This window comes from Enhydra lutris, unplaced genomic scaffold (genome assembly GCF_002288905.1).
Source record: "Enhydra lutris kenyoni isolate GAN:26980312 unplaced genomic scaffold, ASM228890v2 scaffoldscaffold66, whole genome shotgun sequence".
NCBI lineage: Eukaryota > Metazoa > Chordata > Mammalia > Carnivora > Mustelidae > Enhydra > Enhydra lutris.
Window position 1 is genome coordinate 4,746,732 of NW_019154150.1, and position 18,565 is coordinate 4,765,296.

Genomic DNA, 18,565 nt, shown 5'->3' on the forward strand with positions numbered 1-18,565 from the left:
CTGCCCATTTCTTGATTGGATTATTTGTTCTTTGGGTGTTGAGTTTGATAAGTTCTTTAAAGATTTTGGATACGAGCCCTTTATCTGATATGTCGTTTGCAAATATCTTCTCCCATTCTGTCAGTTGCCTTTTGGTTTTGTAAACTGTTTCCTTTGCTGTGCAAAAGCTTTTGATCTTGATGAAGTCCCAATAGTTCATTTTTGCTCTTGCTTCCCTTGCCTTTGGCGATGTTCCTAGGACGAAGTTTTGCTGCGGCCGAGGTCAAAGAGGTTGCTGCCTGTGTTCTCCTCAAGGATTTTGATGGATTCCTGTCTCACATTGATGTCCTTCATCCATTTTGAGTCTATTTTTGTGAGTGGTGTAAGGAAATGGTCCAGTTTCATTTTTCTGCATGTGGCTGTCCAATTTTCCCAACACCATTTGTTGAAGAGACTGTCTTTTTCCCATTGGACATTCTTTCCTGCTCTGTTGAAGATTAGTTTGACCATAGAGTTGAGAGTCTATTTCTGGGCTCCCTCTTCTGTTCCATTGATCTATGTGTCTGTTTTTGTGCCAGTACCATACTGTCTTGATGATGACAGCTTTGTAATAGAGCTTGAAGTCTAGAATCGTGATGCCACCAACTTTGGCTTTCTTTTTCAATATTCCTCTGGCTATTCGAGGTCTTTTCTGGTTCCATATAAATTTTAGGATGATTTGTTCCATTTCTTTGAAAAAAAAATGGTTGGTATTTTGATAGGGATTGCATTAAATGTGTAGATTGCTTTAGGTAGCATAGACATTTTCACAATATTTGTTCTTCCAATCCATGAGCATGGAACAATTTCCCATTTCTTTGTGTCTTCCTCAATTTCTTTCATGAGTACTTTATAGTTTTCTGAGCATAGATTCTATGCCTCTTTGGTTAGGTTTATTCCTAGGTATCTTATGGTTTTGGGTGCAATTGTAAATGGGATTGATGGAGTATCTATTTTAATTGGCATGTAGAAGCCTCCAAACAGCTTCAAGATGCAAAAATACCTTCACTGCAAAAGACTAATGAAAAGTTAAAGGTACAAGATGTACCTGAAACCAAAAACTATAAGACTGAGGTGCCTTGCACCTGAGCACTCACAATCTATCTGAATTGCTATTCCACTTTGAAGAGACTACTAAACACTGTCTTTTAAAGTAAGATCACCTCTTCAGGTGTCTTCCCTCCTTGGTCAAAGACTGAACTAAAGGCCACAATGAATTTCCTAAACCCAGGCAGGATCTCTAAAACTTTCCTGAATAATTTAGAGTCCTCATTAGGGTCTACGATCCTGGGCCCAGCTTTTGCACATAGTGAAGCCCAAAAATGGAGGCAAGAAGCAGAATTTCATTACCCCAAAAATGATACTCAAGGTTCTCAATCTACAATGTAATTATGGACTAGAAAAAGCTTGCAAAATAGAAGCAGATAATTTAAAAGCTATTCTTAGGATCTTCCCTGCCTACATTGAATGGTGTATTACTCAAACTTGCAAGCAAAAGAAAGCTGAATCTGTGGCAGACTTTGAAGCTGTTCTGAAGCTTCCTATAGCATTCTGGTTTCTGTGTAATAGATGAAGCTACCCAACCTCCTCTAGCTGCCTTTTTTTGGTAAATGGCTTACCTCCTGAGATTAGTGGATTGGTTACGAGGCAGAAAATAGGATGGGAAGTCACAGGTCTGACTGAACTTGTGACCATAGCCGAGCACTTTGAAAGGATCTTGGAAGAAGCTGTAAACAAAAGTCTGCCAAGTTAGTGCCCATACAGTTATAATAGCTTTAAGGCCAGAAACCTAACCCAATTCCTGGGCCACCCTCATTGTCTTCTTTTAGGGGTCCTTCATCAAAACACCCAGACATTGGTGTCTCATTTATGATCAATTGGGACACTGGGAAAAATCGTCCCCAAAGTTTATGTGAAAATCCTTCAAAACCAACTCAAATGCTCCCATATCTGTCCTCAAAGAAGGGCCCCTGTATGGGCCTCACCCAAGGGTGACAGGACTGAGGGATTCTCAGAATCTGGGGGATTCTGAGGGATTCTCTTAGGGATTCTCCAATAAACTTCTGCTAGTTATTTTCATAATCAGCCAAGGGGCAACTAAAATAAAAATCAACAGAAAACCTTGCCAAATTCTGGTAGATACCAGACCTACATTCTACTTGAAGCCCTAACTTTCATAGGGCAAGAAATCCCTCTGAGGAAAAGAAATCTCCATAGTGGGGTGTCTAATTAAATTTAGGTAGAGTTTTTTTTCTTTTTTGAGATTTTGGTTTTTTTAATTTTTTATTTAAACTCAATTAATTAACATGCTGTGTATCATTAGTTTCAGAGGTAGAGTTCAATGATTCATCAGTTGCAAATAACACCCAGTGCTCATTCATCAAGTCCCTCCCCAATGCCCATCACCCAGTTACCATCCACCCACCCACCTCACCTTCAGCAACCCTCAATTTGTTTCCTATAGTTAAGAGTCTCTTATGGTTTGTCTCCTTCTCTGATTTTTTTCTTATTTTATTTTTTCCTCCTTTCCCCTATGATCCTCTGTTTTGTTTCTTAAATTCTGCATATGAGTGAAACCATATGGTATTTGTCTTTCTCTGATTGACTTATTTTGCTTAGCATAATATCTTCTAGTTCCAACCATGTCATTACATATCATAAGATTTCTTTTTTCTATTTTTTATTTTTTAAATTTTTTAAAGATTTTATTTATTTGTTTGACAGAGAGAGATCGCAAGTAGGCAGAGAGGCAGACAGAGAAAGACAGGGAAACAGGCTCCCTGCTGATAAGAGAGCCTGATGTGGGGCTCAATCCCAGGACCCTGAGATCATGACCTGAGTCGAAGGCAGAGGCCTAACCCACTGAGCCACCCAGATGCCCCTCTTTTTTTAATTTTTGATGGCTGAGTATTATTCCATTGTAGATATATACCACACTCCTTTATCAATTCATCTGTTGATGGGCATCTGGACTCTTTCCATATTTTGGCTATGTGGACACTACTGCTATAAATATTGAGGTGTAGGTGCCCCTTCAGTACCACTGTGTTTTTATCCTTTGCTTTTTTTTTTCTTTTTTTTTTCTTTTTTGCTGTATCAAATTCATCCCTTTTTTAATTGTTATGTTAGTCACCATACAATACATCATTAGTTTTTGATGTAGTGTTCCATGATTCATTGTGTGTAACAATCAGTGTTCCATGCAATCTGTGCCCTCCTTAATATCCATCACCAAGCTCACCCACCTCCTTTCTAAAACCCTCAGTTTGCTTCCTGGAGTCCATACTCTCTCATGGTTAATCTCCCACTCTGATTTCTCCCCCCTCATTTTTCCCTTCTCCTAATGTCCTACATTCTATTCCTTATGTTCCACAAATAAATGAAACTATATGATGATTGACTTTCTCTGTTTGACTTATTTGACTTAGCATAATCTCCTCCAGTCCCAACCACGTTGATGCAAAGTGTGGGTATTCATCCTTTCTGATGGCTGAGTGATATTCCATTGTGTATATGAACCATATCTTCTTTTTTAAAAAATTTTTTAAAGATTTTATTTATTTATTTGACATAAAGATCACAAGTAGGCAGAGAGGCAGGCAGAGAGAGAGAGGGAAGCAGGCTCCCTGCTAAGCAGAGACCCCAATGCAGGACTTGATCCCAGGACCCTGGGATCATGACCTGAGCTGAAGGCAGAGGCTTTAACCCACTGAGCCACCCAGGCGCCCCAGGAACCATATCTTCTTTACCCATTCATCTGTTGAAGGGCATCTTGGCTCTTTCCACAGTTTGGCTATTGTGGACATTCCTGCTATGAACATTGGGGTGCATATGACTCTTCTTTTCACTACATTTGTATCTTTGGGTAAAGACTTAGTAGTGCAATTGCTCGGTCATAGGGTAGCTCTATTTTTAACTTTTTGCAGACCCTCCACACTATTCTCTAAAATGGCTACACCAATTTACATTCCCAGTGCAACAGTGTAACATTCAACAGTATAAAACGATTCCTCTTGCAACACACGGAATGGGAGAAGATATTCGCAAATGAGAGTACAGACAAAAGGCTGATATCTAAGATCGATAAAGAATTCCTCAAACTCAACACACACAAAACAGATAATCATGTCAAAAAATGGGCAGAAGACATGAACAGACACTTCTCCAATGAAGACATACAAATGTCTAATAGGCACGTGAAGAAATGTTCATCATCACTAGCCATCAGGGAGATTCAAATCAAAACCACACTGAGATATCACCTCACACCAGTTAGAATGACCAAAATTAAGAAGACAGTAAATAACATGTGTTGGAGAGGATGTGGAGAAAGGGGAACCCTCTTACACTGTTGGTAGGAATGCAAGTTGGTGCAGCCACTTTGGAAAACAGTGTGGAGATTCCTTAAGAAATTAAAAAATAGAGTTTAATTGCACTACTGGGTATTTACCCCAAATATGCAGATGTAGTGAAAAGAAGGGCCATCTGTACCCCCAATGTTCATAGCAGCAATGGCCACAGTTGCCAAACTCTGGAAAGAACCAAGATGCCCTTCAACAGATGAATGGATAAGGAAGATGTGGTCCATATATGCTATCATCAGAAAAAATATATATATATACATATATATGCCATATATACTTCATCAGAAAGGATGAATACACAACTTTTGTAGCAACATGGACGGGACTGGAAGAGATTATGCTGAGTGAAATAAGTCAAGCATAGAAAGTCAATTATCATATGGTTTCACTTATTTGTGGAGCATAAGAAATAACATGGAGGACATGGGGAGATGGAGAGAAGGGAGTTGGGGGAAATTGGAGGGGGAGATGAACCATGAGAGACTATGGACTCTGACAAACAATCTGAGGGTTTTGAAGGGGCAGGAGGTGGGAGGTTGGGGGAGACTGGTGGTGGGTATTATGGAGGGCATGTATTGCATAGAACACTGGGTGTGGTACATAAATAATGAATTCTGGTACACTGAAAAGAAATTTTAAAAAATATATGAATAAATAAAAATATATTTTTAAAAAGGGGGGGTTCCTCTTTTTCCACAACTTCTCCAACATTTGTTGTCTTGCCTTGTCAATTTTTTCCATTCTAACAGGTATAAGTTCATGTCTCAATGTGGTTTTGATTTGAACTTCCCTGATGGCTAATGATGATGAATATTTTTCATGTGTCTGTTAGCCATTCGTATGTCTTCTTTGGGAGGATAAATAACTAGTAGTGCAATTGCTGGGCCATAGGGTCACTCTATTTTTAACTGCTTCAGGACCCTCCATACTGTTTTCCAGAGTGGGTATACTAGTTTGCATCCCCATTAGCAGTGTGAGAGTGTTCCCCTTTATCCACACCCATGCCAACATCTGTTGTTTCCTGCATTGTGAATTTAAGCCATTCTGACTAGTGTGGGATGGCATCTCATTGTGGTTTTGTTTTGTATTTCCTTGATGCCAGGTGATGTTGAACACGTTTTCATGTGCCTGTTGGCTATTTGTATGTCTTCTTTGGAGGAGTGTCTGCTCATATCGTCTGTCTATTTCTTGACAAGATTATTTGTTTTTTGGGTGTTGAGTTTGACAAGTTCTTTATGGACTTCGGATACTAGTCCTTTATCTGATAAGACATTTGCAAATATCTTCTTCAGAGATAGCTTTATCTCAACTAGTATAAATGACTGGGAACTTCACTTTCACTAAAATCATTTGTTTTTGCTATGTGGTACAGCTCCCAACAATCTATAAGGTAGAGATCTCCTTTGCCCCTAATATAGACATTACCTGCCAACTAAACCTGAGGCTTTAGTATTCCTTACAATCTCTCCTTGATAAGGAGGAGAATTTCCAGCATAGGATCCCTAATTTAATTGAGATACCCAAATATCTGTGAACTACCTCTAATTCTGACATTGAGAGAATAAAAAATCCAGAACGTGTAAAAATTCAGATAGACATAACTAAACATATTCATATCTGTTAAAATCTGAGGCCACACGACACCTCACACTAATAGTGGAAGACCTAATTGCCCATGGGCTAATCATTCCCTGCACCAGTCCCTGTAACATACCAATTTTGCCAGTCCATAAACCTTGTGGGTAGAGGTGAATATTTGTTGAAGACTTGAGAGCTATTAACCCGACAGTTATTCCCAGGGCGCCTAACTAGCTCAATTGGTAGAGCATACAACTCTTGATCTCATGGCCACGAGTTTAAGCCACATGTCAAGTGTAGAGCTTATTTAGAAAAAAAAAATTTTTCCAGTTCCCATTTCCCAGTTGTTCCAAACCTTAACACCTTTTTGCCACAAGTTCTCCCAGACTTAAAATGATTCACCAATGTAAACCTATGTTCTACCCTCTTCAGCATTCCTGTAGACCTCAACAGCCAATACTTGTTTGCCTTTATTGAGAATAATCAGAAATATACCTGAACAGTCATGCCTCAGGTATTCACTGAGGCCCCTTCTTATTTCTCTCAAGTGCTCCACCAAGATTTAAATCTCTTCCAGTTGCCTAGGAAATCAACTTTTCTGTGGTAGGTAGACCACCTCCTGCTATGTTCAATTACCAAAGAAACAACCATACAAGTTTCCAGTTATCTGCAGCAAACAGTTAGCTGAGAGAGGACATGACAGCTCTAAAGAGAAATTACAACTATTTTTGGACAGATTGTTTACCGGAGTCATAATTTAAGTGCTGTAGAAATTCAATTATCTCCAAAAATGATTTTTAAGATTATTCAGGAATTCTCTAGGCCCACCATTAGCAATAGCTTTGTGGATTTCTACCCCTGTCTAGACATTATAGACTCTGGATTCCTGACTTTTCTCTGTCAACTTCCACACTGTATGAACTTCTTGAAAATGCAGTTCCCCTGGATATCAGCCCTTTGTCTGTAGTGTCATTTGCGAATATCTTCTCTCATTCCATGGGTTACCTCTTTGTTTCGTTGACTGTTTCCTTTGCTGGGCAGAAGCTTTTATCTTGATGAAGTCCAAAAGTTCATTTTTGCTTTTGTTTCCTTTGCCTTTGGAGACATGTCTTGAAAGAAGTTTCTGTGGCTGATGTCAAAGATGTTACTGCCTATGTTCTTCTCCAAGATTTTGATGGATTCCTGCCTCATGTTGAGGCCTTTCATCCATTTTTAGTTTATCTTTGTGTATGGGGTAAAAGAATGGTCAAGTTTTATTCTTCTGTAGATAGCTGTCCAATTTTCCCAGCACCATTTATTGAAGAGACTGTCTTTTTTCCACTGGATATTTTTTCCTGCTTTGTCAAAGATTATTTGTCAAAGATTATTGTTATTTGACAAAGAGTTGTAGGTCCATATCTGGTCTCTCTACTCTGTTCCACTGGTCTATGTGTCTGTTTTTATGCCAGTACCATGCTGTCTTGTTGATCACAGCTTTGTAATATAGTTTGAACTCAGGCAACGTGATGCCACCAGTTTTGTTTTTCTTTTTCAACATTTCCTTAGCAATTTGGGGTCTCTGCTGGTTCCATACAAATTTAGGATTGTTTGTTCCAGCACTTTGAAAAATGCCAGTGGCATTGGGTGTGATGCATAAGCAATGAATCTTGGAACACTGAAAAAATGAAATAAAGTTTAAATATCCAAAATAATAAATAAACAAATAAGTAATAAGTAAATAAATAAATAAATAAATGAAAATACAGTGCCCTGAACCCCATCCTTGGGCAGATAAACACGAGCAAGCCATTATAAGATTTAAAAATAAGCACTACAAGAACTGCCTGTCCTAGAGCTACCTAAGTCTTCAAAGTCTTTCACCTTACTGTGCAGGAGAGAGAAATCAAGGCGTAGGAATGCTCACACAAGAGGATGCTGATAAGAATAGATCTATTACCTAGTATAGCATACAGTTTGATTCAGTTATTCATGCCTATCTCAACCGTCTTAAGGTTTTACTGCAGCTGCAAAGTTAGTAAACATTTCAGTGGATTTAACCCTGGGGGATGACATTTATTTGCAAACTCCACATGCTGTCCTAAGTCTTCTTAATTCTGAATTGACTCATCATTTCTCTGCAAGTGGACCAACCTCCTATGAGAGAGATCATTCTGCTTTCCCTGTTAAACTGCATCTTAAACGTTGTAACATTCTTAATCCTGCCCTTGCCTGATGAAAGCAAACCCCATGACTGAGAGGTAATAATGTGCCATTTCATTATACTATGTCTGGATTTGTGACACACTCTTTTGACTAATTCTGATCTAATTTTCTTTGTTGATTGGTTATCCTGTGAAAATGAAAAAGGGAATTTCTAAACTTGCTATTCTGTTACTATGCAATATGAACTACTCCAGAGGGGAAACCTACCACAAGCTAAATCAGACCAATAAGCAGAGCTTTTTGCTTTTACCAGAGCATGTCAGTCATCAGAAAAACAAATTATTAATATTTATAGTGACAGCTCTTATGCCTTTGGGGTCATCCATGATTTTAGGATGTTACAAAGAATTTTTTCACATCCACTGGGACTCCAGTGAAAAATGAAGAAACAGTAAGTAAATGATTCCTTTTTGTTATTCTCTTACATTCTGAAATTGCTGGCTGTCATCATAATTGAGGTTTACATCAAGAGGACTGAAAATAAGTATCAGGGAAATGTCTCAAATGACTTTCATGCAACAGCAACAGAAACTATGAAGTTTTCAGCACATGTGTATGAAGTCCATTCTTGCTTCTGGAAAAAAAAAAAAAGATGACCCTTTTTAAAAATTTATTTTTATTTTTTAAAAGATTTTATGTATTTATTTGTCAGAGAGATAGAGAGAGAGAGAGAGAGAGCTCACAAGCAGGGGAAGATACAGGCAGAGGGAGAAGCAGGCTCCCCGCTGAGCAAGAAGTCCATCACAGGACTTGACCCCAGGACTCTGGGATCATGACCTGACCCAAAGGCAGACACTTAACAGACTGAGCCACCCAAACATCCCAAAATGACCTTTTGTTGACAGACTTAGCCTTTGGTCATCTTGAGGGTCTTGTGACATGGCAACAATCTACTCCTGAATCAGAGAAATCACAATAGGCAAACAATGTTTGTAGATTCAATGAATAGTGGGGGTCCTAGGAGACCCAAGATGGCTACTTGGTTCTTCCTGGTGTAAGAGAGGGAGAATTTTTCCTCTACTCTCAAGGTCTTCCAGCTGGATTAAGAATTAAATTTACATGAGAAACTTTAACAGAAGAAAAAAACACAAAGATTTATTATATGCGCATGGAAGTCCACTAATGAAATTGAGACCTAAAGAAATGACCAAGGCAAGAAGTTTTTATACATTTTAGACAAAAAGATGATAAATTTGTGATTAATATATATGAGGAGGAAAATGGATATTTGGAAGCTTTAATTACTAAGTAATTCTAAGCAGAATTTGGGCTGAGGTAGTAGATTAGTGAAAAAGTAACAAGGCTACCAGGTGGTGGGTATTGGAGAGGGCACGGATTGCATGGAGCACTGGGTATGGTGCAAAAACAATAAATACTGTTACGCTGAAAATAAATTTTAAAAAATTTTTAAAAAAAGTAACAAGGCTTATTTTTTACAGCTTTCTCAACTCTAAAGTTTGTATCTTTGGCGATAAGGGTGTCTTTCTTACTTCTTAGTATAGGGAGGCTATTTTTCATATGGAGATTTGTTTCCTGCTTTCAGGAGGGAGAGAAGGTCTGTGAGCCCTTTAACTGATTGTTTCCTAAGTAACCTTTTTTGAAAGTAATCAAATACATAAAAGTGGCACATTTGGGGAGCCTACCTTTTGGCTTCTATACTGACTCTTTGGCAAATGCCATCTTCTTGTTCTTACATTCATTCAACCACCATGGTATAGATAAGATGACTCAAATTAAAAATAAATATTGGTGGAGAGACTTCTAAAAAATTGCAAAAACTGTTAATCACCCAAGTCTGACCTGTCAGGTTCATAACTTGGAAAAATTATTTTTGTTTCTGAGTCTTCAAACCTTCTCACTCAGGACCACTTAAGCACTTCGACTTCATTTGAATGCTACCCAGGATGGGTTATCGATATATTCTTGCTATGTATATATATGTGTGTGTGTGTGTGTGTGTGTGTGTGTGTGTGTGTGTGTGTTTATTTATTTATTTATTTTCTGGATGAATTGAAGTCTTTCTTTGCCAAGAGGCTGACACCCTCACAGTGGCAAAGAAACTATTAGGAAACATATTTTCTACTTGGAATTCATGTGCCACAATATCTATTGACTGAGGTACCCACTTCACTGTGTGGGTTTGGCTTTAAATAAAATTGCAACTTTCTTGGAACTGTCACTGTTTCTATCACCCTCAATCATCAGGCAAGGTTGAAGAACTAATGGAATCCTCAAACTCAAAAGCTTTAAACCCATGGAAACTACTGGACTCCCTTGACCTGAGGTATTGCCTTCGGCCTTACTGACTATTTGCGGTACCCTCTTTGTGAGATTGTCGCTAATAGACCAATATCATTTGGTATACAACCTTCTATTGCTCCCTTGTTTGTACTATAAGTCTTTAGTGTCTTATGCTAAAACCTACCATCAGGAGGTTAAAGAATGTCTTCCAGATCCCAGTGCAAAAAATCTTGTTGTTCATGACTTGGTATTTTAGAAATGCCACCAGAAGAACACCACCCTTGAACCCCATTGGAATGGATATTACCAGGTATTCCTGATAGCTCACCCTGCTGCAAAAGTAGAAGGCATTAAACCGTGGGTACACATTTCCCAGCTGAAAAGGCTCTTCCTGACACACGGTCCTCCTCTTGCGTGGGCAGTCTTAAAACCGAGTTGGTCAGGATGCAGATGACTTCATGTGGTAGACAGCTCCATTTAAGTTACCAAAACAATACGTCATACTTCCACTAACCTCAAACATAAAACTCTTTCCTTTACTCCTTCTTTCACTCGGCATTGGCTTGGAAAGATAATGCCATCATCCCTATCTCCCAAGCCATTGCTAAAGGGAATAACCATTCAGACTGCTGTATATATCATCAAAACTCTCCCCTCTGTCCATGATGCCAGAGACCGCCTTGTCCTCCCTGTGACCAATTTTTCTTCCATTCCCAATAAAACCATGAACTACAACTGAAATCACCTATGGAGTCCGAATTTTATGACCAGAACATCCAGAGCCTTTGTTTTAACCTTCCTTCTGTCATTGCTGTACAGACTCAGAGAGACATGAATACCTTTAAAAACATCAATACACTCCAGGGGCTCCCAGGTGGCTCAGACAGTTAAGCATCTGCCTTAGGCTCAGATATGATCTCAGAATCCAGGGATGGAGTTCTGAGTTGGGCTCCCTGCGCAGTGGGCAGCCTGCTTCTCCCTCTAGCTCTGCCCCTCCCCTGGCTTGTACTCACTCTCTCTCTCTCTCTCTCCTCGCAAATAAATAAATAAAATCTTTTTCAAAAATTAAAACATCAGTACAGTCTCACCACCACGTTCTTATGATTTTCTAAACAAAAACTGCCCCTGGCCTAGAACTGTAAATTTCTCCACATGCACTCACCTCAGCAAACTATTTAGAACTACTTTTTATTTTAGAACAGGAAATTACCTTCCCAGTGCAGTGAAAGCATAACCGATCCAAGGCTTAACTGGGCAAGTGAAAAACCCAGTGACTAAATCCATTAATAATCACACTCTCACAGGAAGAGTGTCCCCTAGCAAGGGATTCTTATTTTCTGTGGTGGTTGTGAGGAAAAACATATTTCTTGGGCTTATGAATGCCTAGATGGCTGGCACTTAATCAGACAGTGCCTTTTGGGTTATCTAATTGTACCCCTAACTGCCCACAATCAAACTGAGACATCTCGCTGGCCAGTTCCCCTCAACTTGCCTTATTGAAACAAATGGGAATTGCCAGAAGACCCATTCAAGATTCAGAACTTGCTTCTTTTGGCAGATCCTCACTCTGTGGCTGGGAGCAAGTGCAAATGAGGCTACGATCATGAACTTCTATTTAACTCTCAAAGATATTGCAGAATCTACTGTTAAAGCAGTAACTGCCCAACAAAAGTCCCTCAACCCTCTGGTGAAAGTTGTTCCTGATGCTAGGATAGTCCTTCATTATCTTTTAGCTGAACAAGGAGGTGTTTGTGCTGTGGCCAACACCACCTGTTGCACTTGGATGAATGCTTCTAGGGAAAGCTGAGTCTCAGCTACATGAGATCACTGACCCAGCCAATTGGTTTAAGAAAGTGACTCCTTGGGGTGCCTGGGTGGCTCAGTGGGTTAAAGCCTCTGCCTTCAGCTCAGGTCATGATCCCAGGGTCCTGGGATTGAGCCCCACATCAGGCTCTCTGCTCAGCAGGGAGCCTGCCCCCCCCCCCCCCCCGCCTGCCTCTCTGCCTACTTGTGATCTCTGTCAAATAAATAAAATCTTTAAAAGAAAGAAAGAAAGAAAGTGACTCCTTGAGGGAGGAGTCAAGATGGTGGAGAAGTAGCAGGCTGAGATGACATCAGGTAGCAGGAGATCAGCTAGAGAGCTTATCGAACCATTCAAACGAACACCTACAAATCCAACAGGAGATCGAATAGAAGAAGAGCAGCAATTCTAGAAACAGAAAATCGACCACTTTCTGAAAGGTAGGAACGGCGGAGAAGTGAATCTAAAGCAATGGGAAGATAGACTGCGGGGGGAGGGGCTGGCTCCTGGAAAGCGGTGGAGCAATGGAGCACAAAATCAGAACTTTTAAATATCTGCTCCACTGAGGGACATCGCTCCAGAGGCTAAGCTGGGGTGAAGCTCACGCAGGGACAGCGTGGTCTCAGGTCCTGTGGGGTCACAGAAGGATCGGGGGTGTCAGAGTGTCGCAGAGCTTGCAGGTATTAAAGCGGGGAAGCCGGCTACAGAGACGGAGCCGAGGAGTGAGCTCTCCACTTGGGGTTACCTTAAGTTGTGATCCGTGGCACAGTCAGACCACTGTTCTTTGATCAGGGACCCCACAAGATCCAGGGAGACCCCCCCCCGCACCCCGCTCCCAGAAGAGTGCAGGGATCTGTGGGGTTTGGAGACTCCAGGTGGGGCTGTGTGCCAGAGACAGAGATGCTTGGTCACAGGCTGGGTGAGCTCGGATCGCAGCCAGAGGCCAGGGAGGCTGGAGTGATTGAGTGCTTTTCTCCGAGGGTGCACTGAGGAGTAGGGCCCCGAGCTCTCAGCTCCTCTGGGCTGGTGATTGGGAGGCTGCCATTTTCATTCCCGTCCTCCGGAACTCTACAGAAGCATTCAGGGAACAAAAGTTCCCGAAAACGAACCCAAGAGGATTACTTATCCTGGGCAGTATGGGCAGTGCAATTTCACCTTGGGCAAAGACACTTGAGAATCACTGCAACGGGCCCCTCCCCCAGAAGACCAGCAAGAAATCCAGCCAAGACCAAGTTCACTTACCAAGGAGAACAGTGGAATTCCAGAGGAGGAGAAAGCAAAGCATGGAATTTATGGATTTCTCCCCATGATTCTTTAGTCTTGCAAAGTTAATTAATTTTTTTATTTTATTTTCTCCTCTGCTAAAATGTTTTTAACTTTCACCCTTTCCTCTTTTAATGTTTTTAAACTAGGTTATCTTAACAATACCTTTCATGAAAAAAGAACTTTTTTGAACCTTCATTATTATAGTCATCTTTTATCCTTCATTGTATCTAACTTTATTTTTTGTGTACACATAGGATTTTTTCTTCTAAAAAAATTTGGGATACAGCCTCTAATAGATCAAAATATACCCTAAATCTAGCACAGGGCTTTGTTCTAGTCTCCAGCCTGAGCAAATTCTCTCCACTTTCTTTTTCTTTATTCTCCCGACAAACTTATCTTATCAACTCCTTTTTTAGAAATTAAAAAAATCTTTCTCATCTTTATAGTCATATTCCATCCCTTCATTGTGTTTACCCTTATATATATTTTTCATTCTTTAAAATTTGGGGAGGTCTTCTAAGAGACCAAAATACTCCCAAAATTAAGTCGGTGACCCTGTTCTATTCACCAGTCTAATATATATTTTTTTCTTTATTATATTTTTTCTTTAATTTTTTTCTTTTTTAAATTTTTTTCTTCTGAACTTGTTTTTACCCCTTCCCTTCCCTCCACGATTTGGGGTCTTTTCTGATTTGGTTAAAGCACATTTTCCAGGGGTCTTTGGCACCCTTTTAGTATTTTATTCGCTCCTTCGTATATTTTTCTCTGGATAAAATACAAGGCGGAAAAACTCACCACAATAAAAAAAAAAAAAAAAAAAAAAAGAACAAGAGGCAGTACTGAAGGTTAGGGACCTAATCAATATGGACATTGGTAATATGTCAGATCTAGAGTTCAGAATGATGATTCTCAAGGTGCTAGCTGGGCTCAAAAAAGGCATGGAAGATATTAGAGAAACCCTGTCTGGAGAAATAAAAGCCCTTTCTGGGGAAATAGAACTAAAATCTAATCAAGTTGAAATCAAGAAAGCTATTAATGAGGTGCAATCAAAAATGGAGGTTCTTACTGCTAGGATAAATGAGGCAGAAGAGAGAATTAGTGATATAGTAGACCAAACGACAGAGAATAAAGAAGCTGAGCAAAAGAGAGACGAACAACTACTGGACCATGAGGGGAAAATTCGAGAGATAAGTGATACCATAAGACAAAACAACATTAGAATAATTGGGATTCCAGAAGAAGAAGAAAGAGAGAGGGGAGCAGAAGGTATATTGGAGAGAATAATTGTAGAGAATTACCCTGATATGGCAAAGGGAACAAGCATCAAAATCCAGGGGGTTCAGAGAACCCCCCTCAAAATCAATAAGAATAGGTCCGCACCCCGTCATCTAATAATAAAATTTACAAGTCTTAGTGACAAAGAGAAAATCCTGAAAGCAGCCCGGGACAAGAAGTCTGTAACATACAATGGTAAAAATATTAGATTGGCAGCAGACTTATCCACAGAGACCTGGTAGGCCAGCCAGAAAGAACTGGCATGATATATTCAGACCACTAAATGAGAAAAACATGCAGCCAAGAATACTATATCCAGCTAGGCTATCATAGAAAATAGAAGGAGAGATTAAGAATCTTCCAGGACAAACAAAAACTAAAGAATTTGAAAACACCAAACCAGCCCTACAGGAAATATTGAAAGGGGTCCTCTAAGCAAAGAGAGAGCCTAAAAGTAGACCAGAAAGGAACAGAGACAATATACATAATAGTCACCTTACAGGCAATACAATGGCACTAAATTCATATCTCTCAATAGTTACCCTGAATGTAAATGGGCTAAATGCCCCCAATCAAAAGACACAGGGTATCAGAATGGATAAAAAACAAAAGCCCATCAACATGCTGTCCACAAAAAAACTCATTTAAGACCCAAAGACACCTCCAGATTTAAAGTGAGGGGGTGGAAAAGAATTTACCATGCTAATGGACATCAAAAGAAAGCTGGGGTGGCAATCCTTATATCAGATCAATTAGACTTTAAGCCAAAGACTACAAGAGATGAGGAAGGGCACTATATCATACTCAAAGGGTCTGTCCAACAAGAAGATCTAACACTTTTAAGTATCTATGCCCCTAACATGGGAGCAGCCAACTATATAAACCAATTAATAAAAAAATCAAAGAAACACTTTGACAAGAATACAATAATAGTAAGAGACTTTAACACTCCCCTCACTGAAATGGACAGATCATCCAAGCAAAAGATCAACAAGGAAATAAAGGCCTTAAATGACACACTGGACCAGATGGACATCACAGATATATACAGAACATTCCATCCCAAAGCAACAGAATACACATTCTTCTCTAGTGCACACGGAACATTCTCCAGAATAGATCACATCCTGGGTCACAAATCAGGTCTCAACCAGTATCAACAGATTGGGCTCATTCCCTGCATATTTTCAGACCACAATGCTCTAAAGCTAGAACTCAATCACAAGAGGAAATTTGGAAAGAACTCAAACACATGGAGGCTAAAGAGCATCCTTCTAAAGAATGAATGGGTCAACCAGGAGATTAAAGAAGAATTGAAAAAATTCATGGAAACAAATGACAATGAAAACAAAATGGTTCAAAATCTGTGGGACACAGCAAAGGCAGTCCTGAGAGGAAAATATGTAGTGATACAAGCCTTTCTCAAGAAACAAGAAAGGTCTCAAATACACAACCTAACCCTACACCTAAAGGAGCTGGAGAAAGAACAACAAATAAAGCCTAAACCCAGCAGGAGAAAAGAAATAATAAAGATCAGAGCAGCAAAAAAAAAAAAAAAAAAAAAAAAAATCAGAGCAGCAATCAATGAAATAGAAACCAAATAAATAAATAAATAAATAAACTCTGCGGCCGACAGCTACACGGCCAGAGCCGGCAAGCGGGTGGCTGTCGTTGCTGCTCGTCCTCGTCTTCCCGCGTCACCGCTGCCGCCATGCCCGGAGGTCTCCTTCTCGGGGACGAGGCTCCCAACTTCGAGGCCAATACTACCATCGGCCGCATCCGTTTCCATGACTATCTGGGAGACTCATGGGGCATTCTCTTCTCCCACCCTCGGGATTTTACCCCCGTGTGTACCACGGAGCTTGGCAGAGCTGCAAAGCTGGCACCAGAATTTGCCAAGAAGAACGTTAAGATGATAGCCCTTTCAGTAGACAGTGTTGAAGACCATCTTGCCTGGAGCAAGGATATCAATGCTTACAATGGTCAGGAGCCCACAGAAACATTACCTTTCCCCATCATTGATGATAAGAATCGGGACCTTGCCATCCTGTTAGGCATGCTGGACCCGGCGGAGAAGGACGAAAAGGGCATGCCTGTGACAGCACGTGTGGTGTTTATTTTTGGTCCTGACAAGAAACTGAAGCTGTCCATCCTCTACCCAGCAACAACCGGCAGGAACTTTGATGAGATTCTCAGAGTAATTACCTCTCTCCAGCTAACGGCGGAAAAGAGGGTTGCCACCCCGGTTGATTGGAAGGACGGAGACAGCGTGATGGTTCTTCCAACCATCCCTGAAGATGAAGCCAAAAAAATCTTCCCTAAAGGAGTCTTCACCAAAGAGCTCCCCTCGGGCAAGAAGTACCTCCGCTACACGCCCCAGCCGTAGTCTCCAGCCGAGGTCTCCGGGGAGCTGGTGCTGGAGCTGTTGGCTTAGCTTAGTGAGCCAGATGATGCCGGCTGCCAATCATGTTCTCCTACAACTCTTCATAAAAACATCCTGGTGTGATCACAGCCAAGGTCTTTAGGTTGCTCTACTACTGGCTTATTAAATGAAAATGGCACTAAAAAATAAATAAATAAATAAATAAATAAATAAAACAAAAAACAACAAAAACAACAACTACAACAAATAAAACCACAACAGAACAAATCAACGAAACTAGGAGCTGGTTCCTTGAAAGAATTAAGAAGATTGATAAATCCCTGGCCAGATTTATCAAAAAGAAATGAGAAAGGACCCAAATAAATAAAATCATGAACGAACGAGGAGAGGTCACAACCAACACCAAGGAAATACAAACAATTATAAGAACATATTATGAGCAACTATACGCCAGCAAATCTGACAATCTGGAAGAAATGAATGCATTCCTAGAGACATATAAACTACCACAACTGAACCAGGAAGAAATAGAAAACCTGAACAGACCCATAACCAGTAAGGAGATTGAAGCAGTCATCAAAAATCTCCCAACAAACAAGAGCCCAGGGCCAGACAGCTTCCCAGGGGAATTCTACCAAACATTTAATGAAGAATTAATTCCTATTCTCCTGAAACTGTTCCAAAAAATAGAAATGGAAGGAAAACTTCCAAACTCATTTTATGAGGCGAGCATTACCTTGATCCCCAAACCAGACAAGGATCCCATCAAAAAAGAGAATTATAGACCAATATCCTTGGTGAACACAGATGTGAAAATTCTCACCAAAATACTTGCCAATAGGATCCAACAGTACATTAAAAGGAATATTCACCACGACCAAGTGGGATTTATTCCAGGGCTGGAAGTTTGGCTCAACATCCGCAAATCAATCAGTGTGATACAATACATTAACAAAAGAAAGAATGAGAACCATAGATGCTGAAAAAGCATCTCTCAATAGATGCTGCAAAAGCATTTGTCATAGTACAGCATCCTTTCCTGATCAAAACTCTTCAAAGTGTAGGGATTGAGGGTACATACCTCAGTATCATCAAAGCCATCTAGGAAAAACTCACCATGAATATCATTCTCAATGAAGAAAAACTGAGAGCTTTTCCGCTAAGGTCAGGAACACAGCAGGGATGTCCATTATCACCACTGCTATTCAACATAGTACTAGAAGTCCTAGCCTCAGCAATCAGACAACAAAAAGAAATTAAAGGCATCCAAATTGGCAAAGAAGAAGTCAAACTATCACTCTTTGCAGATGATATGATACTAGATGTGGAAAACCCAAAAGACTCCACTCCAAATCTGCTAGAATTTGTACAGGAATTCAGTGAAGTGTCAAGATATAAAATCAATGCACAGAAATCATTTGCATTTCCTTACACCAA

At 40.1% G+C, this 18,565-nt stretch overlaps 2 protein-coding genes across 2 annotated transcripts in view; one reads left to right on the forward strand and one right to left on the reverse strand.

Moving 5' to 3' along the window:
• Window positions 1-18,565, reverse strand: part of LOC111159024 (zinc finger protein with KRAB and SCAN domains 7-like) — a 123,847-nt gene that overhangs the window by 74,744 nt on the left and 30,538 nt on the right. The window lies entirely within an intron of this gene.
• LOC111159025 (peroxiredoxin-6) lies at window positions 16,377-17,312 on the forward strand. The gene has a single exon (XM_022521382.1). It carries the CDS (start codon window positions 16,457-16,459, stop codon window positions 17,129-17,131), a length of 675 nt encoding a protein of 224 aa, XP_022377090.1. The 5' UTR covers window positions 16,377-16,456; the 3' UTR covers window positions 17,132-17,312.

Excerpts from the sequence above, each read along its gene's own strand:
- LOC111159025 (XM_022521382.1), top strand. The coding sequence starts at position 16,457 with ATGCCCGGAGGTCTCCTTCTCGGGGACGAGGCTCCCAACTTCGAGGCC.